The sequence below is a fragment of the Chiloscyllium plagiosum genome, chromosome 12 (genome assembly GCF_004010195.1).
Source record: "Chiloscyllium plagiosum isolate BGI_BamShark_2017 chromosome 12, ASM401019v2, whole genome shotgun sequence".
In the NCBI taxonomy this organism is placed as follows: Eukaryota; Metazoa; Chordata; class Chondrichthyes; order Orectolobiformes; family Hemiscylliidae; genus Chiloscyllium; species Chiloscyllium plagiosum.
In genome coordinates this window covers 87,810,736-87,836,405 of record NC_057721.1, presented here as the reverse complement: position 1 = coordinate 87,836,405, position 25,670 = coordinate 87,810,736, and the positions used below count along the sequence as shown (strand labels likewise).

The following is a 25,670-nucleotide window of genomic DNA, read 5'->3' as shown; positions in this document are numbered from 1 at the left end:
ACATGTAATGGTGTTACAGGGAGCCTGACACTGTCAGCAGAGACAATATCAGCAGTGCACAGGTGTATGTCAGGTCTGGGATTCCAAGGTACCAACAGAGCTGTTGAAACGTGGTGAGAATAGAGAAATAACTGACATTATCAGGATGATACTTCACTTGGTGGATGCGTGCTGTTCCAGAATGGCAGTCAAATGGACACCACCAGATGGGAAGACGAGACCGGCCAAAAGACATCTGGGAAAGTATGTTTATTAATGACTTCATAGAGCAGGGCACCACCTGAGCTGCAGTCAGATTGTCATAAACTGAGGAAGGTTAGAGAGTCTTGCTGCCCATGAATAAGCACATGGAGGGATTTGAATGAGAATTTTAAATTTGAGGCATGAACAACCTGGAAGCCAGTTTAGTTTAGGGAGCACGGGAGTGATGAGTGAATGAATTCTGGATGAGTTATGATATGGGCAGCAGAGTTTGATGAGCTCAGGTTTGTAGAGTGAAAACATGCAGACAAATCGCCTTCGCTTCACTTTCTCTCTGTCACTGTCTAGACTTGCACAAGACGGGGTGAGGGGGTGGTGCAGGGAAACGATGGCTGAGGGCCGAAGCTGTGGATTCTGTCAGGGAGAAAGCGGGGGAGGGGAATGAGAGTGATTAGCTGGAAGCTGTCACAAAATGGTTACTCCAGACACCCTGGCAGGGGTGTGGGGGTGGTGGGTAGGTTGCAGGGTGATCGGGGCGGAGGGGGGACTGGAGGGATGGTGGTAGCAGGGGAAGAACAGAAGGTGCAAATTACATTCTGCATGTGCTGAAGGCAGAAGAGAAAAAAGCATTCCGGAAAACTGCTTAAACTGCAGTGTTTCCAGGGAGCAAATGGAGAATATTTTTTTGGAAAGGCTGACAGGAAATTCCACAAAACAAAAGGATTATGTTTCCACAGAGTGGGTTTTTGGGAACATGGCTGAAGGGTGGGGAAAAAAAATTCTGGCTCACAGAAGCTACGCGAGGTTGAAAGTTCAACTGGGTCCGAACTCTGGGCCCCTTGGGTTTCAGTGAGAGGCTGCACACGCTCAGCTGCTGTCACTCAGACTATGGGCTGGTCTCCACGTAGGTACTGATAAATACAGTGCCATAATTCAGAGAGAACCAATACCCAGGCCAACCCTAAACCACAGCCTTCATGGCTCCCAGTGAGAGTCTACCATTCAGGCAGGGCCTTGACAGTGGTGTGTCACCCTCTGCCCACTGACTCTCACTCTAAGGCAAGACCCACATTTTCACAGAATGGTACTCCAAAGTGACCTTTGCTTCATCGATCACTCTCTTACATAACAAAAAAATAGCTTTCTGGGACAAAAAAACAGGTATGTGAGTAATTTGAGAAATGGCAGATGGTATGTGGGAACAGATCACTTGGTCCAATGATTCCAAAAACTTCCCATCACTGGGTGGGCTCCTATTCTGGTAGATGGAAGTAGAGTGGGCACAGTGCTTGAGCTGTGCTCCGCCCAGAGTATAGGAAAAATTAAACGTTCTTGTCTTCGACGTACAATCTTATTCACTTCTTTCTTTCTGTCTGAATCCAGACATGGTTTAAAAGAAACACAGTCTCACTCACATGAAAATGGCCAGCTTGTTTTGACAGCTGGGATTAGGTCCTGCAGTTATGGGGAGAGGCTGCAGTTGCTGCAAATGTTTACAACACAGGAGAAAGGACTCGGGGGATCTTATCGACCCGAAAGGCTACAGGCAGGATAAATATGATTGGGGCGAACCTTGGTCTGTACACCCAAAGTATAAAGGATCAACAGGCAGGGAAATCAGGCAGAAAGAGATACACCTTCAAAATGACCTTCTAAATTTAATTCACCCCAGTGTATTTCACATCATCACAGATTCTACGAAGAATCAGACAAGCTAGGAGCAGGAATAGGCTGTATGGGTTCTAAGGGCCTGGTCTGCCATTCAGTATGATTATGGCTGATCCTGTAGACCATTTAACATCATATGTGGAAGAACAGAAATGATGTTACTGTACTTTAGATGTACCACCTTTACACAAATGGTGGTGGAAATATGGACTGGATTGTCATGTAACAGTGGCACTGATTTTAGCAACAAAGCTGGAGAGTGCTGAGTTTGGATGCCTCTGTTACCTGGGGGCAAATGAATGGACATTGTTATCAATTATGACTGAGAGTGTGGTGCTGGAAAAGCACAGCAGATCAGGCAGCATCCGACGAGCAGGAGAATCGACATTTCAGGCAAAAGCCCTTCATCAGGAATAAGGGCTGTACTCCAGCACAATCTGAAACCTCATGGCCTAGCGTATCCCAACTCCACCGTTACCATCAAGCCAGGGAATTAACCCTGGTTCAAAATATGCCTGGTTCAAGGTGGGCATGTCAGCACCGGGCATACTAAAACTGAGGTGAATCTACAATACAGGCCTATTGCATTCCAAACCGGAGATGGACAATGCAATAGACAGGGCAGATCAGATCAAAGGTCTGCAGTCCTGCCATAACCAGGTGTCATTAGAGGGTCAACGGAACACAGTGATTTGGTTGCGGCTTGGACATATTTGAAAGACAAGTTCTATCATCAAAACATACAAATATCCCACAGCTCTATGACTAATTCTCTATGAGCTTCTTTTAGAGCTTTCTGCAGGGTTTTTTTTCTCTTAACATGCTTTCCTGAATGTTTTGGGTATCAGCCATAAGCAGTAAGAATCGCTCATTTTGCAGTTTGGTACTCCAAATTTTCCATTGAATCTAAGCTGGAAAATACACAGAGTGTTTTCCCCAGGAGTGATGGTATGGGTCAACTCATCCATGGCTCCCAGCCCTGACTCCACCCTCAATGGAAAACTCAAGCAAAGTTCTGTGCATCCACGGAATGTTCAACAATTAAGAATAAAGGCTAAAGAAAAGATGCTGGTGTCCCACCGTCAGGAGAGTATAGGACAAGAAAAATCTTGTAGTCCCAACTGACCAAGCTCAGTGCTCTGGGAATATCACATCCACTTTCCTCCAATAACTTGCATTCAAATTTGCTCCAGTGGTTTACCTAATTGGTAACAATGGGAGAAAGTGAGGAACTGCAGATGCTGGGGATCAGAGTCGAGAGTGTGGTGCTGGAAAAGCACAGCAGGTCAGGCAACATCCCAAAAAAACCTTGAAAGTGGAGTCGCAGGTAGATAGGAAAGTGAAGAAGGCGTTTGGTATGCTTTCCTTTATTGGTCAGAGTATTGAGTACAGGAGTTGGGAGGTCTTGTTGCGGCTGTACAGGACATTGGTTAGGCCACTGTTGGAATATTGCGTGCAATTCTGGTCTCCTTCCTATCGGAAAGATGTTGTGAAACTTGAAAGGATTCAGAAAAGATTTACAAGGATGTTGCCAGGGTTGGAGGGTTTGAGCTATAGCAAGAGGCTGAACAGGCTGGGGCTGTTTTCCCTGGAGTGTCGGAGACTGAGGGGTGACCGGATAGAGGTTTATAAAATCATGAGGGAAATGGATAGGATAAATAGACAAGGCCTTTTTCCTGGGGTGAGGGAGTCCAGAACTAGAGGGCATAGGTTTAGGGTGAGAGGGGAAAGATATGAAAGAGACCTAAGGGGCAACTTTTTCACTCAGCGGGTGGTACATGTATGCCAGAGGAAGTAGTGGAGGCTGGTACAGTTTAAAAGGCATCTGGATGGGTATATGAATAGGAAGGGTTTGGAAGGATATGGGCCAGGTGCTGGCAGGTGGGACTAGATTGGTTTGGGATATCTGGTGAGTATGGACGATTTGGACCAAAGGGTCTGTTTCCGTTCTGTACATCTCTATGACTCTATAACGTCCGAGGAGCTGGAGAATCGACGTTTCGGGCAAAAGCTCTTCATCAGAAATGAAGGTCATAGAGAATTAGTCATAGAGCTGCAGGGTACTTGTATGTTTTGATGATTGAACTTGTCTTTCAAATATGTCCAAGCCGCAACCAATTCACTGTGTTCCATTGACTCTCTAATGACACCTGGTTACAGCAGGACTGCAGAGCTTTGATTGTCCATCTCCGGTTTGGAATGCAATAGGCCTGTATTGTAGATTCACCTCAGTTTTAGTATGCCCGGTGCTGACATGCCCACCTTGAACCAGGCATATTTTGAACCAGGGTTAATTCCCTGGCTTGATGGTCGTGGTGGAATGGGGATATGCTAGGCCATGAGGTTTCAGATTGCGCTGGAGTACAGTTCAACTGCTGCCCATGGCACAAAGTGCCTCGTGGATCCCCACTTTTGAGCTGCTTAATTTATTTGAAGTCTGTTCAGTTCTGCATGGTGATGATGCAATGCAACACCATGGAGAATATGCTCAGTGGCTGTATTTGTTTCCAGAATGACTGATTCTTAACCAGTAGTGTCACAAAGAGATGTATCTGCAACAGGCAGATTGGTGAGGGCGAGATCAGTTAGATTTTTCCCTCTTGGTGGTTTCCTCACCACCTGCCATAGACCCAGTCAAGCAGAAATATTCAGTTTAAGTTAAAGATGACTTGCTAAGCACGCTGAAATAACATTGTGCCACATTTGGTTTGCTGAAAGGTTCACTGTATGACTCTAACTAGCCAGATATCCAGGCATATTGGGCACGAAATTATTTAATAAGAACTGGAAGAACTGCAGATGCTATAAATCAGAAGCAAAAACAGAACTTGCTGGAAAAGCTGAGCTCTCCCATGACCTTACCCCAACCCCCATACAGGTCTTGTTATCACACAGTCTACTATTACGCACAACCTATGGTTAACCACTAACAGTTCCCATTAGTAGTTAGTCACCCACCTAGCCAGATCATTATCCACTCCTTTGTCTGATCAACTATTCTTCTCTCTCTCTCTGGGCTCTATCCCCACCTACTCTGTACACCCCCTCCTCCCCTCCCCCCTAAACAAACACCACCATCTGCATAAAAAACATTTTCTGAGCTACCATCAGTTCTGAGCAAGGGTTACTCAACCCTAAACGTTAACTCTGATTTCTCTCCATATATGCTGCCAGATCTGCTGAGCTTTTCCAGCAATTTCTGTTTTTGTTTGATAAATTATTTGAGATGAGGGCATCAGATTGGGCAAAGAGGAATGGAAGTAACATTGTGGACTGACATTAGTCTCCAATCTAAAATACTAATTCTTGTCTTTAAAATGCATTAAGGCATCAATTCTCTCTCCCATTCCCTCTCCTCCAGTTAGCCTCTGGATTCCTTTAGTTTTCTCAGTATTAACTGTTACAGAGTCATAAAGTTCTCCAGCATGGACCAAACTGTCCATCCACACTAATCCCACTTCCCTACACTTGGCCCATGTCCTTCAAATCCTTTCCCATCCATGTATTTGCCCAAATGACTTTTAAATGTTGTTAATGGACCCGCCTCAACCACTTCCACTGGCAGCTCATTCCATTTGCGTACCACCCTCTGTCTAAAAACGTTGCCCCTCAATTTCCCTTTTATTCTTTCCCCTCTCACCTTTAACTGATGGCCTCTAATCCTCGATTCCCGAACCCTGGGATAAAGATTGAGTGCATTCACCATATCCATGCCTCTCATCATCTTATGATTCTGTTTCATTTAGTGATGACAAAGGTGTCATCCACATAGCGGACCCAAAGTTTGGGTTGGATGGTTGACAGAGCTGTTTGTTCGAGTCTCTACATTACTGCTAAGAACTCTGATATCGGAGATCCAATGGGTGTTCCATTGGTTTGTCTGTAGGTTTTGTTGTTGAAAGTGAAATGGGTGGTAGGGCAAAGGTCCACGAGCTTGACGATGTTGTCCTTGCTGATGAAGTTGATGGTGTTTGACGTATGTGCCTTTGGGTCTTCTATTCATGTAGTCAGTGTTTCCTTGGCCAGGTTAATGTTGCTGGATGTGAACGGGGCTGTTCCGTCAAAGGCAGCCATTATTTCATCTTCTTCTATCTTGGTGTCTTTGATGGTCTTCTGGAATTCTTGGGTGGGGTGGATGGAGTAGCGTGTGTCTTCTACAAATGTTTTACTCTTTGGTGTAGCTCCTTGGCCTACAACACATACGGATCAAATATTGAACTACAGAAGTAATCATCCCAACACCCACAAACGAAGCTACATTAGAACATTATTTCAACAAGCCAACACACACTGCAGCACAGAAGAACATAGAACAATACAGCACAGAACAGGCCCTTCGGCCCACGATGTTGTGCCGAACATTTGTCCTAGCTTAAGCACCCATCCATGTACCTATCCAATTGCCGCTTAAAGGTCACCAAAGATTCTGACTCTACCACTCCCACAGGCAGCACATTCCATGCCCCCACCACTCTCTGGGTAAAGAACCCACCCTGACATCTCCCCTATACCTTCCACCCTTCACCTTAAATTTATATCCCCTTGTAACACTCTGTTGTACCCGGGGAAAAAGTCTCTGACTGTCTACTCTATCTATTCCTCTGATCATCTTATAAACCTCTATCAAGTCACCCCTCATCCTTTGCCGTTCCAACAAGAAAAGGCCTAGCACTCTCAACCTATCCTCGTACGACCTATTCTCCATTCCAGGCAACATCCTGGTAAATCTTCTCTGCACCGTCTCCAAAGTTTCCACATCTTTCCTAAAGTGAGGCGACCAGAACTGCACACAGTACTCCAAATGTGGCCTAACCAAAGTCCTGTACAGTTGCAACATCACTTCACGACTCTTGAATTCAATCCCTCTGCTAATGAACGCTAATACACCATACTTCTTACAAGCTCTATCCATCTGAGTGGCAACTACGCAGAACAGAGGAAAATCACCTATACAGTGTGTTCAAAAAGAACGGGTACCCAATGAACACAGACCACCAATATCTCAGCAACAAACCCAAACAAGCAGACAAAAGACGTCCAGAAACCCTAGCCACTCTCCCCCACATCAAAGACATTTCGGAACTCCGACCCCTTGGCATCATGGTAGCCCACAAACCCACCAACACACTAAAACAGCAGCTAATGAACATGAAAGACTCTATATGGACAACAAGCAAAACGAACGTCATTCACAAAATACCGTGCAAAAACTGTAACAAACACTACATTGGACAAACAGGCAGAAAACTAGCCACCAGGATACATGAACACCAACTAGCCACAAAGAGACATGACCCACTCTCACTAGTATCCTCACATACGGATGAGGAAGGACACCACTTTGACTGGGACAACACATCCATCCTAGGACAAGCCAAACAGAGACAAGCATGAGACTTCCTAGAAGTATGGCATTCCAACCAGAACTCTATCAACAAACACATTGACTTGGATCCCATCTACCACCCCCTGAGAAAAAAAACCTTAAATGACATTACCACAGAAAATGATGTCATCACAAGAAATGACATCACCAACCCAAGGAGACCCAAACACATAAATAGAAAGCAGCCAAAGCACCAGTGCTTCATCCGGAGGCTCACTGAAGATGTAACCTAGTATTGTTCGTCTGAAAATGAACCTTCCAGCTCAGCGTGCGAACCTACATCCAGAACCTCAACCTGAACTACAAATCTTATCAAAACTCGCCTTCCTATTCATATACCAATCCAGATGCCTTTAAATGCTGTCATTGTACCAGCCTCCACCACTTCCTCTGGCAGCTCATTCCATGCATGCACCACCCTTTAAGTCTCTTTTACATGTTTCCCCTCTCAACCTAAACTTATGCCCTCTAGTCTGGACTCCCCCACCCCAGGGAAAAGACCTTGTCTATTTATCCTATCCATGCCCTCCCTATAGCTCAAGCCCTCCATCCCTGGCAATTTTCTTGTAAATCTTTACTGAACCTTTTCAAGATTCACAATATCCTTCCAATAGGAAGGAGATGAGAATTGCACGCAGTATTCCAACAGTGGCCTAACCAATGTCCTGTACAGGGTGTAGGTTTGCTTGCTGAGCTGTAGGTTTGATATCCAGATGTTTCATTACCTGGCTAGGTAACATCATCAGTGGCGACCTCCAAGTGAAGCACATACAAACACATAGATCTAGATGCCATCTATCAACCCTTCAGAAAATGAACAGGAAATGACATCACCACAAACCCCAGGAACCCCATCCAGGAGAAAGATATAAATAGAAAGCAGGAGACAACAGCTTCGCTTCACTTGGAGGTCGCCACTGATGATGTTACCTAACCAGGTAATGAAACGTCTGGATATCAAACCTACAGCTCAGCGAGCAAACCTACACCCTAAACCTCAACCTGAGCTACAAACCTTACGAATGTCCTGTACAGCCGCAACGTGACCTCCCAACTCCTATACTCAATGCTCTGACCAATAAAGGAAAGCATCACTATCTTATCTACCTGCAACTCTACTTTCAAGGAGCTATGAATCTGCACTCCAAGGTCTCTCCAACACTCCTTATGACCTTACCATTTAGTGTATACGTCCTGCCCTGATTTGCTTTTCCAAAATGCAGCACCTCACATCTATTTCCCCACACTCTATTTCTTCCATTTTCTTCTCGACAGTAAACACTGATGCAAAATACTTGTTTAGTATCTCCTCTATCTCCTGTGTTCCTGCTTTGCTGATCATTGAGGGGCCCTATTCTCTCCCTAGTTACCCTTTTGTCCTTAATGTATTTATAAAATCCATTATAAAATTGGATTCTCCTTAACCCTATTTGCCAAAGCTATCTCATATCCCCTTTTTGCCCTCCTGATTGCCCTCTTAAGTATACTCCTACTGCCTTTATATTCTCTTCTTCTTATTAGATTAGATTCCCTACATTATGGAAACAGGCCATTCGGCCCAACAAGTCCACACGGACCCGCTGAAGAGTAACCCGCCCAGACCCATTCCCCTATCTTATATTTACCCCTGACTAATGTACCTAACACTATGGATGATTTAGCATGGACAGTTCACCTGGCCTGCACATCTTTAGATTGTGGGAGGAAACCGGAGTACCCAGAGGAAACCCATGCAGACACGAGGAGAATGTATAAACTCCACAGATAGTCGCCCAAGGCAGGAATTGAACACGGGTCCCTGGTGTTGTGAGGCAGCAGTGCTAACCACTGAGCCATCGTGCTGAGGATTCTCTCAATCTGTCCTGACATATATCTGACATATGCTTCTTTCTTCTTCTTAAACAAAACGTCAATTTCTCTAGTCATCCAGCTTTCCCTACACATATCAGCCTTTGCTTTCACCCTAACAGGTAAATACAATCTCTGGACTCTCGTTATCTCATTTTTCTTTAGATTCCCTACAGTGTGGAAACAGGCCCTTCGGCCCAACCAATCCACACCAACCTTCTGGAGAGTAACCCACCCAGACCCATTTCCCTCTGAATGATGCACCAAACACTATGGGCAATTTAGCATGGCCAATCCACCTAACCTGCACATCTTTGGACTGTGGGAGGAAACCAGAGCACCCAGAGGAAACCCACGCAGACACGGGGAAAATGTGCAGACTCCACACAGACAGTCACCTGAGGCTGGAATCGAACCAGGGACCTATGGTGCTATGAGGCAGCAGTGCTAACCACTGAGCCACCGTGCCACCCCCAAATTGTTTCTAAATTGAATAAAATACTCATTTTTACTGAAAGATACCCATTTTTGAAGGCTTCCCATTTTCAGCTGTCCCTTCACATGCGAACATCTGACCCCAATCAGCTTTTGAAAGTTCTTGCCTAATACTGTCAAAACTGGCCATTTTCCAATTTAAAACTTCAACTTTTAGATCTGGTATCTCTTTCCATCACTATTTTAAAACAAATAGATTTATGGTCGCTGGGCCCAAAGTATTCCCCCACTGACACCTCAGTCACCTGCCCAGCCTTATTTCCCAAGAGTAGGTCAAGTTTTGCACCTTTCTAGTAGGTATATCCACATACTGAATCAGAAAATTTTCTTGCACATGCTTAACAAATTCCTCTCCATTTAAACCCTTAACACTATGGCAATCTCAGTTTTTTTGAAAAGTTAAAATCCCCTACCATAACCACCCTATTATTCTTACAGATAGCTGAGATCTCCTTACAAATTTGATTCTCAATAAGGTGATCATCCTTTTCTTATTTCTCAGTTCCACCCAAATAACTTCCCTGTATGTATTCCCAGGAATATCCTCCCTAAGTATAGCAGGAATGTTATCCCTTATCAAAAACACCACTCCCCCATCTTTCTTGCCTCCCTATCTATCCTGCCTGTAGCATTTGTATCCTGGAACATTAAGCTGCCAGTCCTGCCCATCCCTGAGCCAAGGTTTCTGTAATTGCTATGATATCCCAGTCCCATGTTCCTAACCATGCTCTGAGTTCATCTGCCTTCTCTGTTAGGCCTCTTGCATTGTAGTAAATGCAGTTTAATTTATCACTCTACCTTGTCTCTCCGCTTTGTTCCTGCCTGCCCTGACTGTTTGACTAGCTCTTTTTCTCAACTGTACCAGTCTCAGATTTAAAAATCACACCACACCAGGTTATAGTCCAACAGGTTTATTTGGAAGCACTAGCTTTCGGAGCACCGTTCCTTCATCGGGTGGTTGTGGAGTACACAATTGTAAGGCACAGAATTTATAGCAAAAGTTTACAATGTGATGTAGCTGAAATTATACATTGAAAAATACCTTGATTGTTTGTTAAGTCTCTCATCTGTTAGAATGACCATGATAGTTTCACTTCTTTCATATGTAAATCAAAAAATTGTTTTATAAGTTACATTCTCAGGTTAACTTTAACAATTGATGTCAGTCCAGACACCAATTAATGACGTTGTCCCGAGCAGCTCTGGCAAATTTCCCTGCCAATATATTAGTCCCCTTCCAATTCAGGTGCCAGCCATCCTTTTTGTACAGGTCACTTCTACCCCAAAAGAGATTCCAATGATCCAAAAATGTGAATCCTTCTCCCATACACCAGCTCCTCAGTCATGCATTCATCTGCTCTATCCTCCTATTCCTACCCTCACTAGCTTGCAGCACCAGGAGTAATCCAAATATTATTACCCTCAAGGACCTCTTTTTTAAATGACTGCCTAACTTTCTATATTCTCTCTTCAGAATTTAATTCTTTTCCCTTCCTATGTCATTAGTTCCAATGTGTACAAAGACCCCCTGCTGGTCCCTCTCCCCTTGGAGAACATTCTGCACCCTTTTTGAGACATCCTTGATCTTGGTACCAGGGAGGCAACACACCATTCTGATTATTCGCTGCAGAAATGTCTGTCGTACCTCTGACTAGAGAGTCCCCTATCACAATTGATCGCTTGAAACCCAACATACCCCTCATTACATTAGAGCCAGTCTTGATACCAGAAACTTGGCTGCTTTTGCTACATTCCCCTGAGAGTCCATCACCCTCTACATTTTCCAAAACAGTATACTTGTTTGAAATAGGGATAGCCACAGAAGTCTCCTGCACTACCTACCTACCCCTCCTACCTTTCCTGGAGTTAACCCATCTACCTGACTGTGTCTGTGGCTCTTCTCCCTTCCTTTCACTGCCATCCATCACACCCCCTAGCTTTTGTAAATTCCTCATTGCCTCTAATTGCCGCTCCAATCAATCCATGCGATCTGATAGGATTCGCAACCAAAGACATTTCATGCAGACACGATCATCAGTAACATGGAAACTCTCTCTAAACTCCCAAATCTGACAGAAAGAGTATATCACTCTACTAAAGGCCATCTTTGCTCCTTCACAATCTACAGACCCAGAAAATAACACCATCCTTTTGCACTAACAAACAGTGCCCCAGGCTAACGTAGTACTTCGGGATGATATTTTTAAAATTTAATCAAGAGACGAATCTCAATAAGACATATGATCAAGAAAGACCCCACTCTACTCACCACTGAAGACTTACAGCAAGGTTACACATTAAAATCTATGCCCTTATCTGTTCCTGTGCTGTGAGCTCTCCCACACAGATTCCTCCAAGGTTAGCTGGAGTCTCACTGTTTTTTTTCCTAGACACACTCCAATGTCCAGAGATACACGAACTCAAAGCACCATAGAACATAGAATACAGAAAAGAACAGCACAGAACAGGCCCTTCGCCCCATGATGTTATGCCGAGGATTATTTCAAATCTAAAATGAAATAACTAAACCTACGCACCCCTCAACTCACTGCTACCCATGTGCATGTCCAGCAGTTGCTTTAAATGCCCCTAATGACTCTGCTTCCACCACCACCGCTGGCAACACATTCCATACATTCACAACTCTCTGCGTAAAGAACCTTCCTCTGATGTCCCTTCTATACCTTTCTCCTAATATCTTAAAACTATGACCCCTCGTACCAGTCAATCCTGCCCTGGGGAAAACTCTCTGACTGTTGACTCTATCCATGCCTCTCATTACCTTGTATACCTCGATCAGGTCACCTGTCTTCCTCCTTCTCTCCAGAGAGAAAAGTCTGAGCTTATTCAACCTTTCTTCATAAGGCAAGCCCTACAGTCCAGGCAGCATCCTGGTAAACCTTCTTTGCACCCTCTCTAAAGCCTCTTTATCTTTCCTATTGTAGGATGACCAGAACTGGACACAATATTTCAAATGTTGTCTCACCAGGGACTTGTAGAGCTGTAGCAAAATCTCGCAGCTCTTAAACTCAATCTCCCTGTTAATGAAAGCCAAAACACCATATGCTTTCTTAACAACTCTATCCACTTGGATGGCCGTTTTGAGGAATCTATGTCCTTGCACAGCCAGATCCCTCTGTTCCTCCACACTGCCAAGAATCCTGTCTTTAATCCTATATTCAGCATTCAAGTTCGACCTTCCAAAATGCAACATTTTGCATTTATTCAGGTTAAACTCCATCTGCCATTTCTCAGCCCAGCTCTGCATCCTGTCTATATTGCCCTGCAGTCTGCAATACCCCTCGATACTATCAACAACACCTCCAACATTTGTGTCATCTGCAAATTTACTAATCCACCCCTCAACCTCCTCATCCAAGTCATTTATAAAAGCTACAAAAGAGCAGAGCCCAAGTACAGAGCCCTGAGGGACACTACTCAACACTGACCTCCAGGCAGAATACTTTCCATCTACAACCACTCTCTGCCTTCTGTCAGCCAGCCAATTCTGAATCCAGACAGCAAACTCTCCCTGTATCCCATACCTCTTGACTTTATGAATGAGCCTACCATGGGGAACCTTTTCAAATGCCTTGCTGGAGTCCATATACACCATATCCACTGCTCGACCTTCGTCGACCTGTCTCTTCACCTCCTCAAAGAACTCAATTAGATTAGTGAGACATGACCTGCCCCTCACAAAGCCATGCTGACTGCCTTTAATCACGCTATGCTTTGCCAAATAGTCAGAAATCCTATCCCTCAGAATTCTTTCCAAAACTTTGCTGACCACAGACGTAAGACTGACTGGTCTGTAATTGCCAGGGATTTCCTTATTACCCTTTTGAGTCGAGGAACAACGTTCACCTCCTTAAATCCTCCGTTATGACTCCTGTGGAGAGTGAGGAGGCAAAGACCCTCGACAGTGGCTTACCAACCTCCTTTTTCGCTTCCCAGAGCAGCCTAGGATAAATCTGGTCTGGCCCTGGGGACTTATCAATCTTAATTTTTAGCAAAATTTCCAGCACATCAACTTCATCAATCTTGATCTGGTCAAGCCTGTTTCCCAGCTCCTCAAAGTTCTCATTCACAACAAGGTCCCTTTCCTTGGTGAAAACCGAAGCAAAAAACACATTTAGGGCTTCCCCTATCTACTCAGACTCCACACACAAGTTCCCTCCGCTATCACTGATCGGCCCTACCTTCTCCCTGATCATTCTCTTATTCCTCACGTATGAGTAAAATGCCTTTGGGTTCTTTCTAATCTTTCCTGCCAAGCCTTTTACGTGCCCCCTCCTGGCTCTCTTCAGTCTATTTCTGAGCTCCTTTCTAGCTTGCCTGTAATCCTCTAAAGCTGTGCTAGATCCTTGCTTCCTCCACCTTACATAAGCTGCCTTCTGTTGACAAGAAGCTCCTTTGATCTTGTCATCCAAGGTTCCTTAATCTTACCCCTTCTTACCTGTCTCAGAGGAACAAATTCGTGCATCATTCACAACAAGGGCTCCTTAAACAGTCTCCACATGTCTGCTCTGGTCTTCCTGTGGAACAATTGGTCCCAATCTATTTTTCCCAACTCCTGTCTAATAGCGTAATAATTTCCTTTTCCCCAATTAAATATCTTCCCTTGGTCACTGCTCCTTTCCCTCTCCATGGCTGTGGTAAATGTGAGGCAGTTATGGTCACTGTCACCAAAGTGTTCTCCCACCGCGAGATCTGACACCTGTCCTGGTTCATTGCCGACCACCAAATCCAAAATGGCCTCTCCCCTCATCGGCCTGTCTACATACAGAGTCAGGAAACCCTTCTGAACTCACCTGACAAAAATCACTCCATCCAAACCATCTGCACTGAGGAAGTTCCAGTCAATATCGGGAAAGTTGAAATCACCCATAACAACAACCCTACTACTTTTGCATTTTTCCAGAATCTGCCCACCTATGAGATCTTCAATCTCTCTACTGCTATTAGGGGGTCTGTAGAAACCCCCCAATGCGGTGACTGTTCCCTTGCTGTTTCTAACTTCCACCCATACTGACTCAGTAGACAAACCTTCCTCAACAACCTTCGTTTCTGTAGCTGTGATGCACTCTCTGATTAGCAATGTTATACCCTCTCCTCTTTTTCCACCCTCCCTGTTCTTTTTAATCATTCAAACCTTGGAACATCAAGAAACCAATCCTGCCCCTGTGAAACCCACGTCTCCGATATGGCCACAACATCATAGCCCCAAGTACTGATCCATGCTCTAAGTACATCTCTCTTTTTTCTGACACTCCTTGTGTTAAAGCAGACACATTTTAACCGATCCCTTTGTTTCATCGCGTGAGAAACCTTCCCGATAGATTCACTACATCCTGTCACTGTCCCTTCTGCAACTGTGCCCCTCTCAGACATGTGGTTCTGATTTTCAACCCCCTGCCAATCTAGTTTAAACCCTCCCGAATCACACGAGCAAATCTCCCACCCAGGACAGTTGTGCCCCTCCAGTTCAGGTGCAACCCGTCCTTCGTGTACAGGTCCCACCTTCCCCAGAAGGTATCCCAATGGTCTAGGTATCTGAAGCCCTCCCTCCTGCACCAGCCTCGCAGCCACGTGTTCAGCTGCATTCGCTGACTGTTCCTCATCTCACTATCTCGAGGCACCGGTAGCAAACCCAAGATCACCACTCTACTCGTCCTGCTCTTCAGCTTCCAATCTAACTCTCTGTAGTCCAAGGCAGTAACTGTGCAGATTCACTGCTGTGTAGGCCTTTCATCTTCCAGCTTGTGCTGAGCTTCACTGGAGCACTGCATCAAACCTGAGGCAGAGACGTTGACCAGAGGACAGGATGGTGTGTGGAAGTGGCAGAAAGCTGGGGGCTTAGGATCTCTTTTGCAGACAGAACGTAGGTGTTCTGTGAAGTAGTCACTCAGTCTACACTTGGTTTCCCAATATAGAGGAGACCGCATTATGAGCAGTCTATAGTAGCTTAGACTGAGTGAAGTACAGATAAAATAGGTGTATTTGGGGCCTTGGGTACTGAGGAGGGAGGAGGTGTAAGGGCAGGTGTTAAGACTTCTGTGATTTCAGGGGCATGTTCCATAGGGCTGTGGTGGGGTGGGGGTTTTGGGGGGCAGGTGGTGTTGGAGTGACAGAGTAGACTAGGATGTCCCAGAGGGAATGGTCAGTGTGAAAGCTGACAAGGGAGCAGAGGGGAATATATGTCAGGTAGTGGCATGTTCTAATTGTACAGTCTCTCCTCTTAACTTAATCCCTGAATTCCAGTTATCATTCTTGTAAGCCTACAATGTACTCCCTCCAAGGCCAGTCCTCCCTGAGGTGTGGTGACCAGATTTGCTCACGGTACTCCCAAGTGGAGTTAGGGTTTTGTATATGTTTTATTAACCTCCTTGATTATTTTCTGCACCCGAATTGACATTTTAAAGATCTGTGGATCCAAACTCCCAAGTCTCTTGGATATCCACTGTATTTGACGTCATACCATGTAGAAAGCAGCCAAGCACATGGTCACGTGCCGACTCACAAGCAGGAGGACCAGTTGAGCTGATATATTAGTGCCCAGGCCGAGAGTCAGAGGCAGGTGTGCACAGACAGACAGGCTGCAAATCTATGAATATATACAGACAGGCGCAGATATACACTGCTATAACCGTAAGTATGAGCAGATACAGATATTCACACACGCACAGGCAGGCCTCCATATGCCCACAAATACAGTTAAAATTATTTGGCCAGACAAAGGGTAAACATCACCATAATCTAGTTGGACCAAATGATGTCTTTCTCTGATGTAACTTTTGCATATTTCTGTAATTATATTATGCTGCAACTAACTTCCCTTGCAATGGAACAGGACTGGTAGCACAGTGCTGTACAGGCAGGACAAGTTTCTGGTACATACATGGATGTATATTTAGATAGGAAAATTCTGACAGCAAATGTTTACAGGCATAAAATGTTTAACATAATAGTGACCAGCTGGACCAGATGAAGAATGAAGACTGTGGATATGGAATGGATGTGGGCCCAGATGATAATTCCATTCGGGTTCCTCCGATAGTATTCACCCCCAATTTTAGCTTCATACATTCTGTCCTTGTTTTCATGGATCCCTGTGTTCTCATTTATAATGGAAAGTACCTGTGTAAACTTGTGATAGTGCAATGACAACCTTCTGCCAGTGCTGGCACTGAAGTATGTTCATTTATACTGGGAATTTCCATTCTCAGCGTCAAGGGAGAAACTTATTATGGAAATGTCAACACACTGTGTATGTAGATGTAAAGGTTTTGAAATAGTATAGATATGTAGCCCCAAGAAATACTACTGAACATATTCACACGTGACTGAGATGTTCATTTGTTTAATTTACCAGAAAGCAGTATTTATCAGTAGGGAAGTAATTGCATGCAGGAGAGCTTATATCCAAGACAACTTAACAGTACGTTACTGACAACTTCCCATTATCTGTTGCAACTTTTCCCTTTTTTGTTTTTTGAGCAAGCAAAGTTACTGACCCAAGGCCCTCACATCAGGTTTTCATTTGGATTTTCTTTAAAAGGGAAAGACATCAAAGTTTTAATAAAAAAAAGAACTCCATCAGTCCTTTTTGTGTGGAGCCTCCAGCTCAGTCCAGCCAACCCTGAATCTTTACACCCAGAATCAACTATCACTACCTTGGGGCTGATGACGAGGGGACCAGCTTAACAGAAAGGCACAAGTTTAGCTGCTCAGAAGAAAGCAAAAAGAAAACAAACAATCATTGTCTCTTTAAAATTGGTTCTTCACTAAAAGATTTATGTATGGAATTTGCAATTTTCAATTATGTAAAGAAAGGAAACAGTGATGGGGGAGTGGGGTGAAGGGGTGTCTGTTAAAGTCATAAAGAATGAATCACCTCACAATTAGTTTGTTCTAGGCCCTGGATGCACCAACTCTTCAGTGTGTTAGGTTTGGCCTCAAACACCCATTTGTTATAATAACAGAAATGAAGTATAAAAAAAACCCTACTGCATTCCATCCACTTCACTAACTGACAGCAATCCTGGCCCTCTGCCAGTCCTTGCATACACTAAGTTTATATTCCACACAACGTGAGCACCAGCCAACTCTTTGAATCTCCATCCACAGCCCACAATCCCTCCCTCCTCTCTCCAAACCTCAGTTCCCCTGTGTGTAGTCTCATTCTCCTTTCCCCTTGTTGCCCACCTCCCCAGCCCACTCCCCATCCCTACCCCTCGCTCTTCATTCTGTTTCTCTTATTTTTTCCCATCTGTACTTCCACTTCCCAATCCTTCCCTTCCCATGCCCTCCCCTTCCCCACTGCCTCCTGATGAAAGAGAAACAAATAGGGGAATTATGATTCCAGGTTGCTGACACAGCATACCTGCCAGAGAATTCAGTGAGTTCAAAAGCAGCCCATTCTCTTGAATCATTTTAAGTAATATCCCATGGTTTCCTCACAGATCGGTCTCTAAACCAGTTCAATATGTTTGGCACAGGAAACACACTTTTGTCTTCTCAGCAGCTTTTTCCATCTGAAAAACTCACTCTGTTAGAAGCTCCGGAGTCCTTTGTTTCCCAACTTTTCTGTGATGGTGATTTTGTTTTGAGATTATGTTCCAAAAAAAAGACTTGCCCATCAAGAGTGTGGGTACAGGTGTGGGTGTTAAAGCAAAAAGGATAGCAAACTTGCACTCTCACCACCCCCGCCCCGATATTTACCACATTGATTCAGAACAATAATAAAAGCCAAGCATTAAACGTCACCAGAGGATAGGGTCAGGGGACTGGAGATAAGACAGGTTTGTAGGTGGTAGGTGGGGAGATGGGGTAAACATCACCAAATATTAAAGTCTTGGATTCCCCATTCTAGATGCTCAGCTTCCACTCATGGTTCACTACACTGAACAAAAAGATCCCAAAAATATTTGTAAAGTTGATTCAATCATGAACACTCTTTGTCTCATGCTCATATGTGATATTTTAAACATCATTTCAGGGTTTTTTGTTTATTATAATTCAGACTCACCCATCTAGAGCCGTATGGAGGAAGAGCTGCACTGTCGGAGGGTCAGTGCTGAGGGAGTGCTGCACTTTCGGAGGGTCAGTGCTGAGGGAGTGCCGCACTGTCGGAGAGTCAGTGCTGAGGGTGTGCCGCACTGTCAGCGGGTCAGTGCTGAGGGAGTGCGGCACTGTCGGAGGGTCAGTGCTGAGGGTGTGCGGCACTGTCGGAGGGTCAGTGCTGAGGGTGTACCGCACTGTCGGCGGGTCAGTGCTGAGGGAGTGCAGCACTGTCGGAGGGTCAGTGCTGAGGGTGTGCCGCACTGACGGAGGGTCAGTGCTGAGGGAGTGCGGCACTGTCGGAGGGTCAGTGCTGAGGGTGTGCCGCACTTTCGGACGGTCAGTGCTGAGGGAGCGCCGCACGTTCAGAGGGTCAGTGCTGAGGGAGTGCGGCAATGTCGGGAGGTCAGTATTGAGGGAGTGCCGCACTGTCGGAAGGTCAGTGCTGAGGGAGTGCCGCACTGTTGGTGGGTCCGTACTGAGGGAGTGCCGCACTGTTGGAGGGTCAGTGCTGAGGAGTGCTGCACTGTTGGTGGGTCCGTACCGAGGGAGTTCTGCACTGTCAGAGGGTCAGTACTGAAGGAGTCCTGCGCTGTTGGTGGGTCAGTGCTGAGGGAGTGCCGCACTGTCAGGGGATCAATACTGAGGGAGTGTTGCAGTGTCAGAGGGTCAGTACTGAGGGAGTCCTGCGCTGTTATTGGGTCAGTGCTGAGGGAGTGCCGCATTGTCAGGGAATCTGTACTGAGGGATTGCTGCGCTGTTGGTGGGTCCGTATCGAGGGAGTGCCACACTGTCAGTGGATCAGTACTGAGGGAGTCCTGTGCTGTTGGTGGGTCCGTACAGGACATGTGCCTCGCTGCTGGAGAATCAGTACAACAGGAGTGCCAAACTGTCAGAGGGTCAGTACAGGTACTGTGGGAGTGCCACGGAGATAGGGGCAGCATCCCACCATCAGAGGGTCAGTTCTAACACCATAGGACCATATGAAATACAAACAGAAACAGGCCATTCAGTCCCTCAAACCAGTTTCGCTATTCGGTTCGGTCACAGCTGATCCGACACTCCTCATATCCACTTTACTGTATTTTTTCAGTAACCCTTGATTCCCCTGCTGATCAAGAATCTATCTCAGCCTTAAATATACACAAGGTCTCTGCCTCCACAACTCTCCGTGGCAAGGAGTTCCAAAGACCCTCAACCCTCTGAGAGAAGAAATTCCTCCTCATCTCAGTCCTAAATTGGTGCTCCTTTATTCTGAAACTGTGCCCTCTGGTCTTAGACTCTCCCCCGAGGGGGAAACATCCCCTCAAACTTTACCCTGTCAAGCCCATTAAAAATCCCAAATGTTTCAATTAGAGCACCTCTCATGAACTTGATTGAATTTTTTTTAAGAAGTAACAAAGAAAATTGATGAAGGCAGAGCAGTAAATATTGGCATGGTTAGATCACATGGAAGACAGGAGGGGGAGCTAGCCAACTGGGTACAGAACTGGTTTGAAGGTAGGAGACAGAGGTCGTTGATGGAAGTTGTTTTATGGACTGAAGGCTTGTGACCTGTGGTCTACTGCTTTTTGTCATTTATATTAATGATTTGGATGTGGAAATCAGAAGTATGGTTAGCAATTTGCAGATGACACCAAAATTGGAAGTATAGTGAACAGTGAAGAAGGTTACCTCAGAGTACAACGGGACTTTGATCAGATGGGCCAGTGGGCTGAGGAATAGCGGATGGAGTTTAATTTAGATAAATGCAAGGTGCTGCATTTTGGAAAAGCAAATTACTTAATGGTAAGGTGTTGGGGAAAGTTGCTGGAAAAAGGGACCGAGGGTGCAGGTTCACAGTTCTTTGAAAGTGGAGTTGTAGGTAGATGGGGTACTGAAGAAGGCATTTGGCACATCTGTCTTCATTGATCAGTGCATTGAGTATTGGAATTGGGATGTCATGTGGCTTACAAGACATTGGTTAGGCCATTTTTGGAATACTGCATTCTGTTCAGGTCTCCCTGTTATATGAAAGATTTTGTGAAGCTTGAAAGGGTTCAGAAAAAATGTATAAGAATGTTGGTGGAGGGTTTGAGCTGTATGGAGAGGCTGAAAGGTGGGGCTTTTTTCCCTGGAGCATTGGAGGCTGAAGGGGGTGACCTTACAGAGGTTTATGAAATCATGAGGGGCATGGGTAGGGTAAATAGCCAAAGTCTTTTCCCTGGGATGAAGTCAAAACTAGAGGGCATAGGTTTCAGGTAAAAGGGGAAAGAGTTGAAAGGGACATAAGGGATAACGATTTCATGCAGAGGGTGGTGTATGTATGGAACGAACTGCCAGAGGAAATGGTGGAAGCTAGTACAATGATCACATTTAAATGGCATTTGATTGTGTCTATGAATAGGAAGGACTTAGACAGATATGAGCCAAATGCTGGCAAATGGGACTAGGTCAGATTGAGATATCTGGTCAGCATGGACGAGTTGGACCGAAGGGTCTGATTCCGAGCTGGAACACTCAATGGCATCCAATGGTTCTCCTGTATCACTCTAGTTGAGACTTCCTCGAGAAACTCTTACACATTAATCAGGCACAATTTCACTTTCATGAAGCCATGTTGATTATGATTTTTAAAGTGCATTGCTATTACTTCCTTAGTGATAGATTCCAGTATTTTCCAATGGTAGATATTAATCAGCTAATCGTACTATAGTTTCCTACTTGTTGTCTCCCTCCACCTCTTTGAGTAGCGATGTCACATTAGCCGTTTTCCTGAGTAGCGCTCTGCTGCGTTAAAATCAGGACTAAAGGATGAAGGTATTGTCTTTCAGGTAAAATATTAAATCATGCCATTATCTGCTATTTGACCTGCATAAGAGCAGAGGGAACCTGTACCCCAGTGATAGTCATCATCTTCAGAGGAGTAGGGGATCTTTAACTTATTCATTTTGTGGGATGTGGGTGTTGCTGGCTGACCCAGCATTTATTCCCTGTCCCTAGTTGCCCCTTGAGAAGGTGGGGATGAGATGCTTCCTTAAACCACTGCAGTCCATGTGCTGTGGTTTGACCCACAATGCCCTTAGGGTGGGAATTCCAGATTTTTGACCCAGTGACACTGAAGGAATGGTGATATATTTCTAAGTCAGGATGGTGAGTGGCTTGGCGGGAAACCTGCAGGGGGTGGTGTTCCCATCTATCTACTGTCCTGTCCTTTTAGATGGAAGTGATCGTGAGTTTGGAAGATGCTGTCTGAGGATCTTTGGTGAATTTCTGCAGTGTATCTTGTCGATGGTACACACTGCTGCTACTGAGCATTGGTGGTGGAGGGAAAGGATGGTTGTGGACGTGGTGCCAATCAAGCGGTTGCTTTACCCTGGATGGTGTCAAGCTTCTTGAGTGTTGTTGGAGCTGCACCCATCCAGGGCAAGTGGGGAGTATTCCATCACACTCCTGACGCTGCTTTGTCCTGGATGGTGTCAAGTTTCCTGAGTGTTGTTGGAGCTTCCCCCATCCAGGGCAAGTGGGGAGGATTCCATCACACTCCTGACCTGTGCCTTGTAGATGGTGGACAGGCTTTGGGGAGTCAGGAGGTGAATTACTCGCTGCAGGATTCCCACCCTCTGACCTGCTCTTGTAGCCACTGTGTTTATGTGATGAGTCCAATTAAGTTTCTGGTCAAAGATAACTCCCAGGATGTTGGCCGTAGGGGCCTCAATGATGGTAACACCATTGAATATCAAGAGGTGGTAATTAGGTTGTTTTTTATTCATGATGGTCATAGCCTGGCATTTGTGTGGCACGAATGTTACTTGCCACTTGTCAGCCCAAACCTTGATATTGTGCTGATTTGTACCCCAGTGCGAGTCAGCTCCTTCAGGACAGGAGGGGGACCCCATACCCCAGTGCGAGTCAGCTCCTTCAGGACAGGAGGGGGACCCCATACCCCAGTGAGAGTCAGCTCCTTCAGGACAGGAGGGGGATCCCAAACCCCAGTGAGAGTCAGCTCCTTCAGGACAGGAGGGGGACCCCATACCCCAGTGAGAGTCAGCTCCTTCAGGACAGGAGGGAGACCCCATACCCCAGTGAGAGTCAGCCCCTTCAGGACAGGAGGGGGACCTCATACCCCAGTGAGAGTCAGCCCCTTCAGGACAGGAGGGGGACCCCATACCTCAGTGTGAGTCAGCCCCTTCAGGACAGGAGGGGGACCCCATACCCCAGTGAGAGTCAGTCCCTTCAGGACAGGAGGGGGACCCCATACCCCAGTGAGAGTCAGTCCCTTCAGGGCAGGAGGGGGATCCCATACCCCAGTGAGAGTCAGCCCCTTCAGGACAGGAGGGGGACCCCATACCTCAGTGTGAGCCAGCCCCTTCAGGACAGGAGGGGGACCCCATACCCCAGTGAGAGTCAGTCCCTTCAGGGCAGGAGGGGGATCCCATACCCCTGTGAGAGTCAGGACCGGAGGGGTTCTGTACCCTATTGCAGTTGCTAACTCAGTGCTGTTGTGCAATGAAGAGGAATATTACATGAGGAATGCCAGTCCGACATTCTGAGTATATTTGAGACAGAGATAGATAGGTTCTTGATTAGTAAGGGAATGAAAGATTACAGGAAGAAGTCATGAGAAAGGAATTGAGAAACAAATCAGCCATAATCAAATAGTGGACCCAGACTTGATGGGCTGAATGGCATAATTGTGCTCAGATTCTATAGCCCAAGTTTGTGCTGAAGTGACTCTTCAAGTCTGAGTGGGTTTGGAAACATGATTCTCTGGCTCAGGAAACTTGACCTGCTGCGACACCCACTTCCTGAAATTGAATTTTACTTCAGGTTTCCCTTTCTCCATCCTGTGTCAATTCCAGACCATCAGGAGGTGCAGTGGAAGGATGTATTCACTCAATCTCTGACTATTCCATCCAACCTTGCCCAGCTTGTAGACACCACTTAGTAATCTCCCCCACCAATCCCCCACCCCACTGAACTACACCCACACCTCATCACCAACAAGGTTTCACAGAGTGTGGGTAATGATGAAGGCAGCTACTGATTGCCATGCCATGATGCGGTGCAGTGGCACAGCCTCATGCAGTATTGTTGGGGGTGGGGGAGAGCGGAATTGATAAACACATACTTTAATTCATTCATGCTTATTGTCTCTTCTCCCAGATCTGGCCAATTACTAACCATGGTAATGTCTCTGTCTCTCCCACACGCGCATACACAGGGGTTTTGTGGATAACCTGAGCTGGGATCATGAGGTCGAGTGTGCATATAACACAGTGACAGGAGTGACTCCAAGGCAGAGGTACCAGCCCACATCAGGGAGCCAGCAACTGCAGTACGCACTCCAACATCTCCAACAGCAACAGCAGCACTCCCGACAGCTCCTGGATACCAGCCGTGCCCGGCAGCAGGTAAAAGAGTGGGGAGAGCATGATTGGCACCAGGGAAACAGGCAGGTGGGCCAGAGCGCCAAACCTGGTGGCGAGGTGGGTCTGGGGTTACTGTTTCAATTCCCAGCCTTATGTGATGGTTATATTTTAACATTGGTTCATGAGAACGATCCTAACTCTGATGTCTGCCTGACACCAAGCCTGGGTGGTTTCACTGCTGCAATGTAAAGGGGGCTTCAAACTGCAAGGTGTTTACTCTTTGAAACAATGGAAATTGCTTTTGTGTTAACAGTGGAGAGGCTGGATCTCACAGTCCCAGCAAAATAGTCAGCATCTCAGCTCAAATATAAACATCTGTGCTTTAAGCTATCCATTTACCATCAAGATAAAAGAAAGTTGGGGTTTCAAGAACACTGGGTAATCCAAGATGGAGGATGGGAAACATTTCTGGCTGCAACAGTTGCTCCTTTTTTGAGGTATTTTAGGTGCTGGAGGTGATTTCCTCGAATTACTGTTTTACAGCAATTACTGTTTTATATGCTGTTGCATTGTTTTGGAACTTTGGAGGAAAAAAGTCAAAACAACAGCAGTTTTAAAGGGAGAGGTACAGACAAAGGAAGCATATGGTGAGGTTAGTGCAGAAGAGAGAGAGGGAAAGAAACTGGCACCACAGTGAACCTGCAGTTACTGCCTTTGCTGTTTGAATTCGCTGGACATCGGAGAGCGTCTGGGCAAATCAACAAACAGTGAAATTCACAACTGATCTTGGAGGGACTGTTTGGGCAAAGTCACAGCACAGAAGCAGATAAGTGACTAGTTTTAATCTGGAGCAGTGTTTTGAAGAGGAATAAGACAGTGTAATTTTCTGGGTCTGTAGATTGTGAAGTATCAAAAATGGCCTTTAGTAGAGTGATATACACTTCTTGTCAGATATGGGAGTTTAAGGAGAGTTTACAGGTTACTGTGGATTATATCTGCAATAAATGCCGTTGGTTGCGAATCCTATCAGATTGAATGGATCGGTTGGAGAGACAGTTAGAGGCAATGAGGAATTTGCAATAGCAACGGTATGTGATGGATGGCAGTTATAGGAAGGGGGGAAAGTCTCAGATACAGTCACACAGATGGGTTAAATCCAGGAAAGGTAAGAGAGGTAGGCAGCTAGTGCAAGAGTCTAACAAGTAGGCCGTTTTGGAAAATGTAGGGGGTGATGGATTCTTAGGGGAACATAGCACGAACAGCCAAGTTTCTGGTATTGAGACTGGCCATATTGCAATGAGGGGTACGTCAAATTCCAAGACATCAACTGTGTTAGGGGACTGTAGTCTGAGGTACAGACAGACGTTTCTGTGGCCAGCAGAGAAAAAGCAGAATGGTGTGTTGCTTCCCTGGTGCCAGAATCAAGGATGTCTCAGAGGGTGCACAATGTTCTCACTGGGGAGAGGGGCCAGCAGGAGGTCATTGTCCACATTGGAACCAACAACATTGGAAGGGAAAAGGTTGCGATTCTGAAGGGAGATTACAGAGAATTAGGCAGAAATTTAAAAAGGAGGTCCTCAAGGGTAGTCATATCTGGATTATTCCCAATGCTACGAGCTAATGAGAGCAGGAATAGGAGGATAGAACAGATGAATGCA

The 25,670-nt window shown here is 45.6% G+C and overlaps 1 protein-coding gene across 1 annotated transcript in view; it reads left to right on the top strand.

Moving 5' to 3' along the window:
* Positions 1 to 24,261, top strand: part of ttll5 (tubulin tyrosine ligase-like family, member 5) — a 320,598-nt gene extending 296,337 nt beyond the window's left edge. The window contains exon 29 of the mRNA XM_043700221.1: positions 23,865 to 24,261. Coding sequence (XP_043556156.1) covers positions 23,865 to 24,261 — 397 coding nt within the window. The remainder of the gene's footprint in view (positions 1 to 23,864) is intronic.
* The last annotated feature ends 1,409 nt before the right edge of the window (positions 24,262 to 25,670 follow it).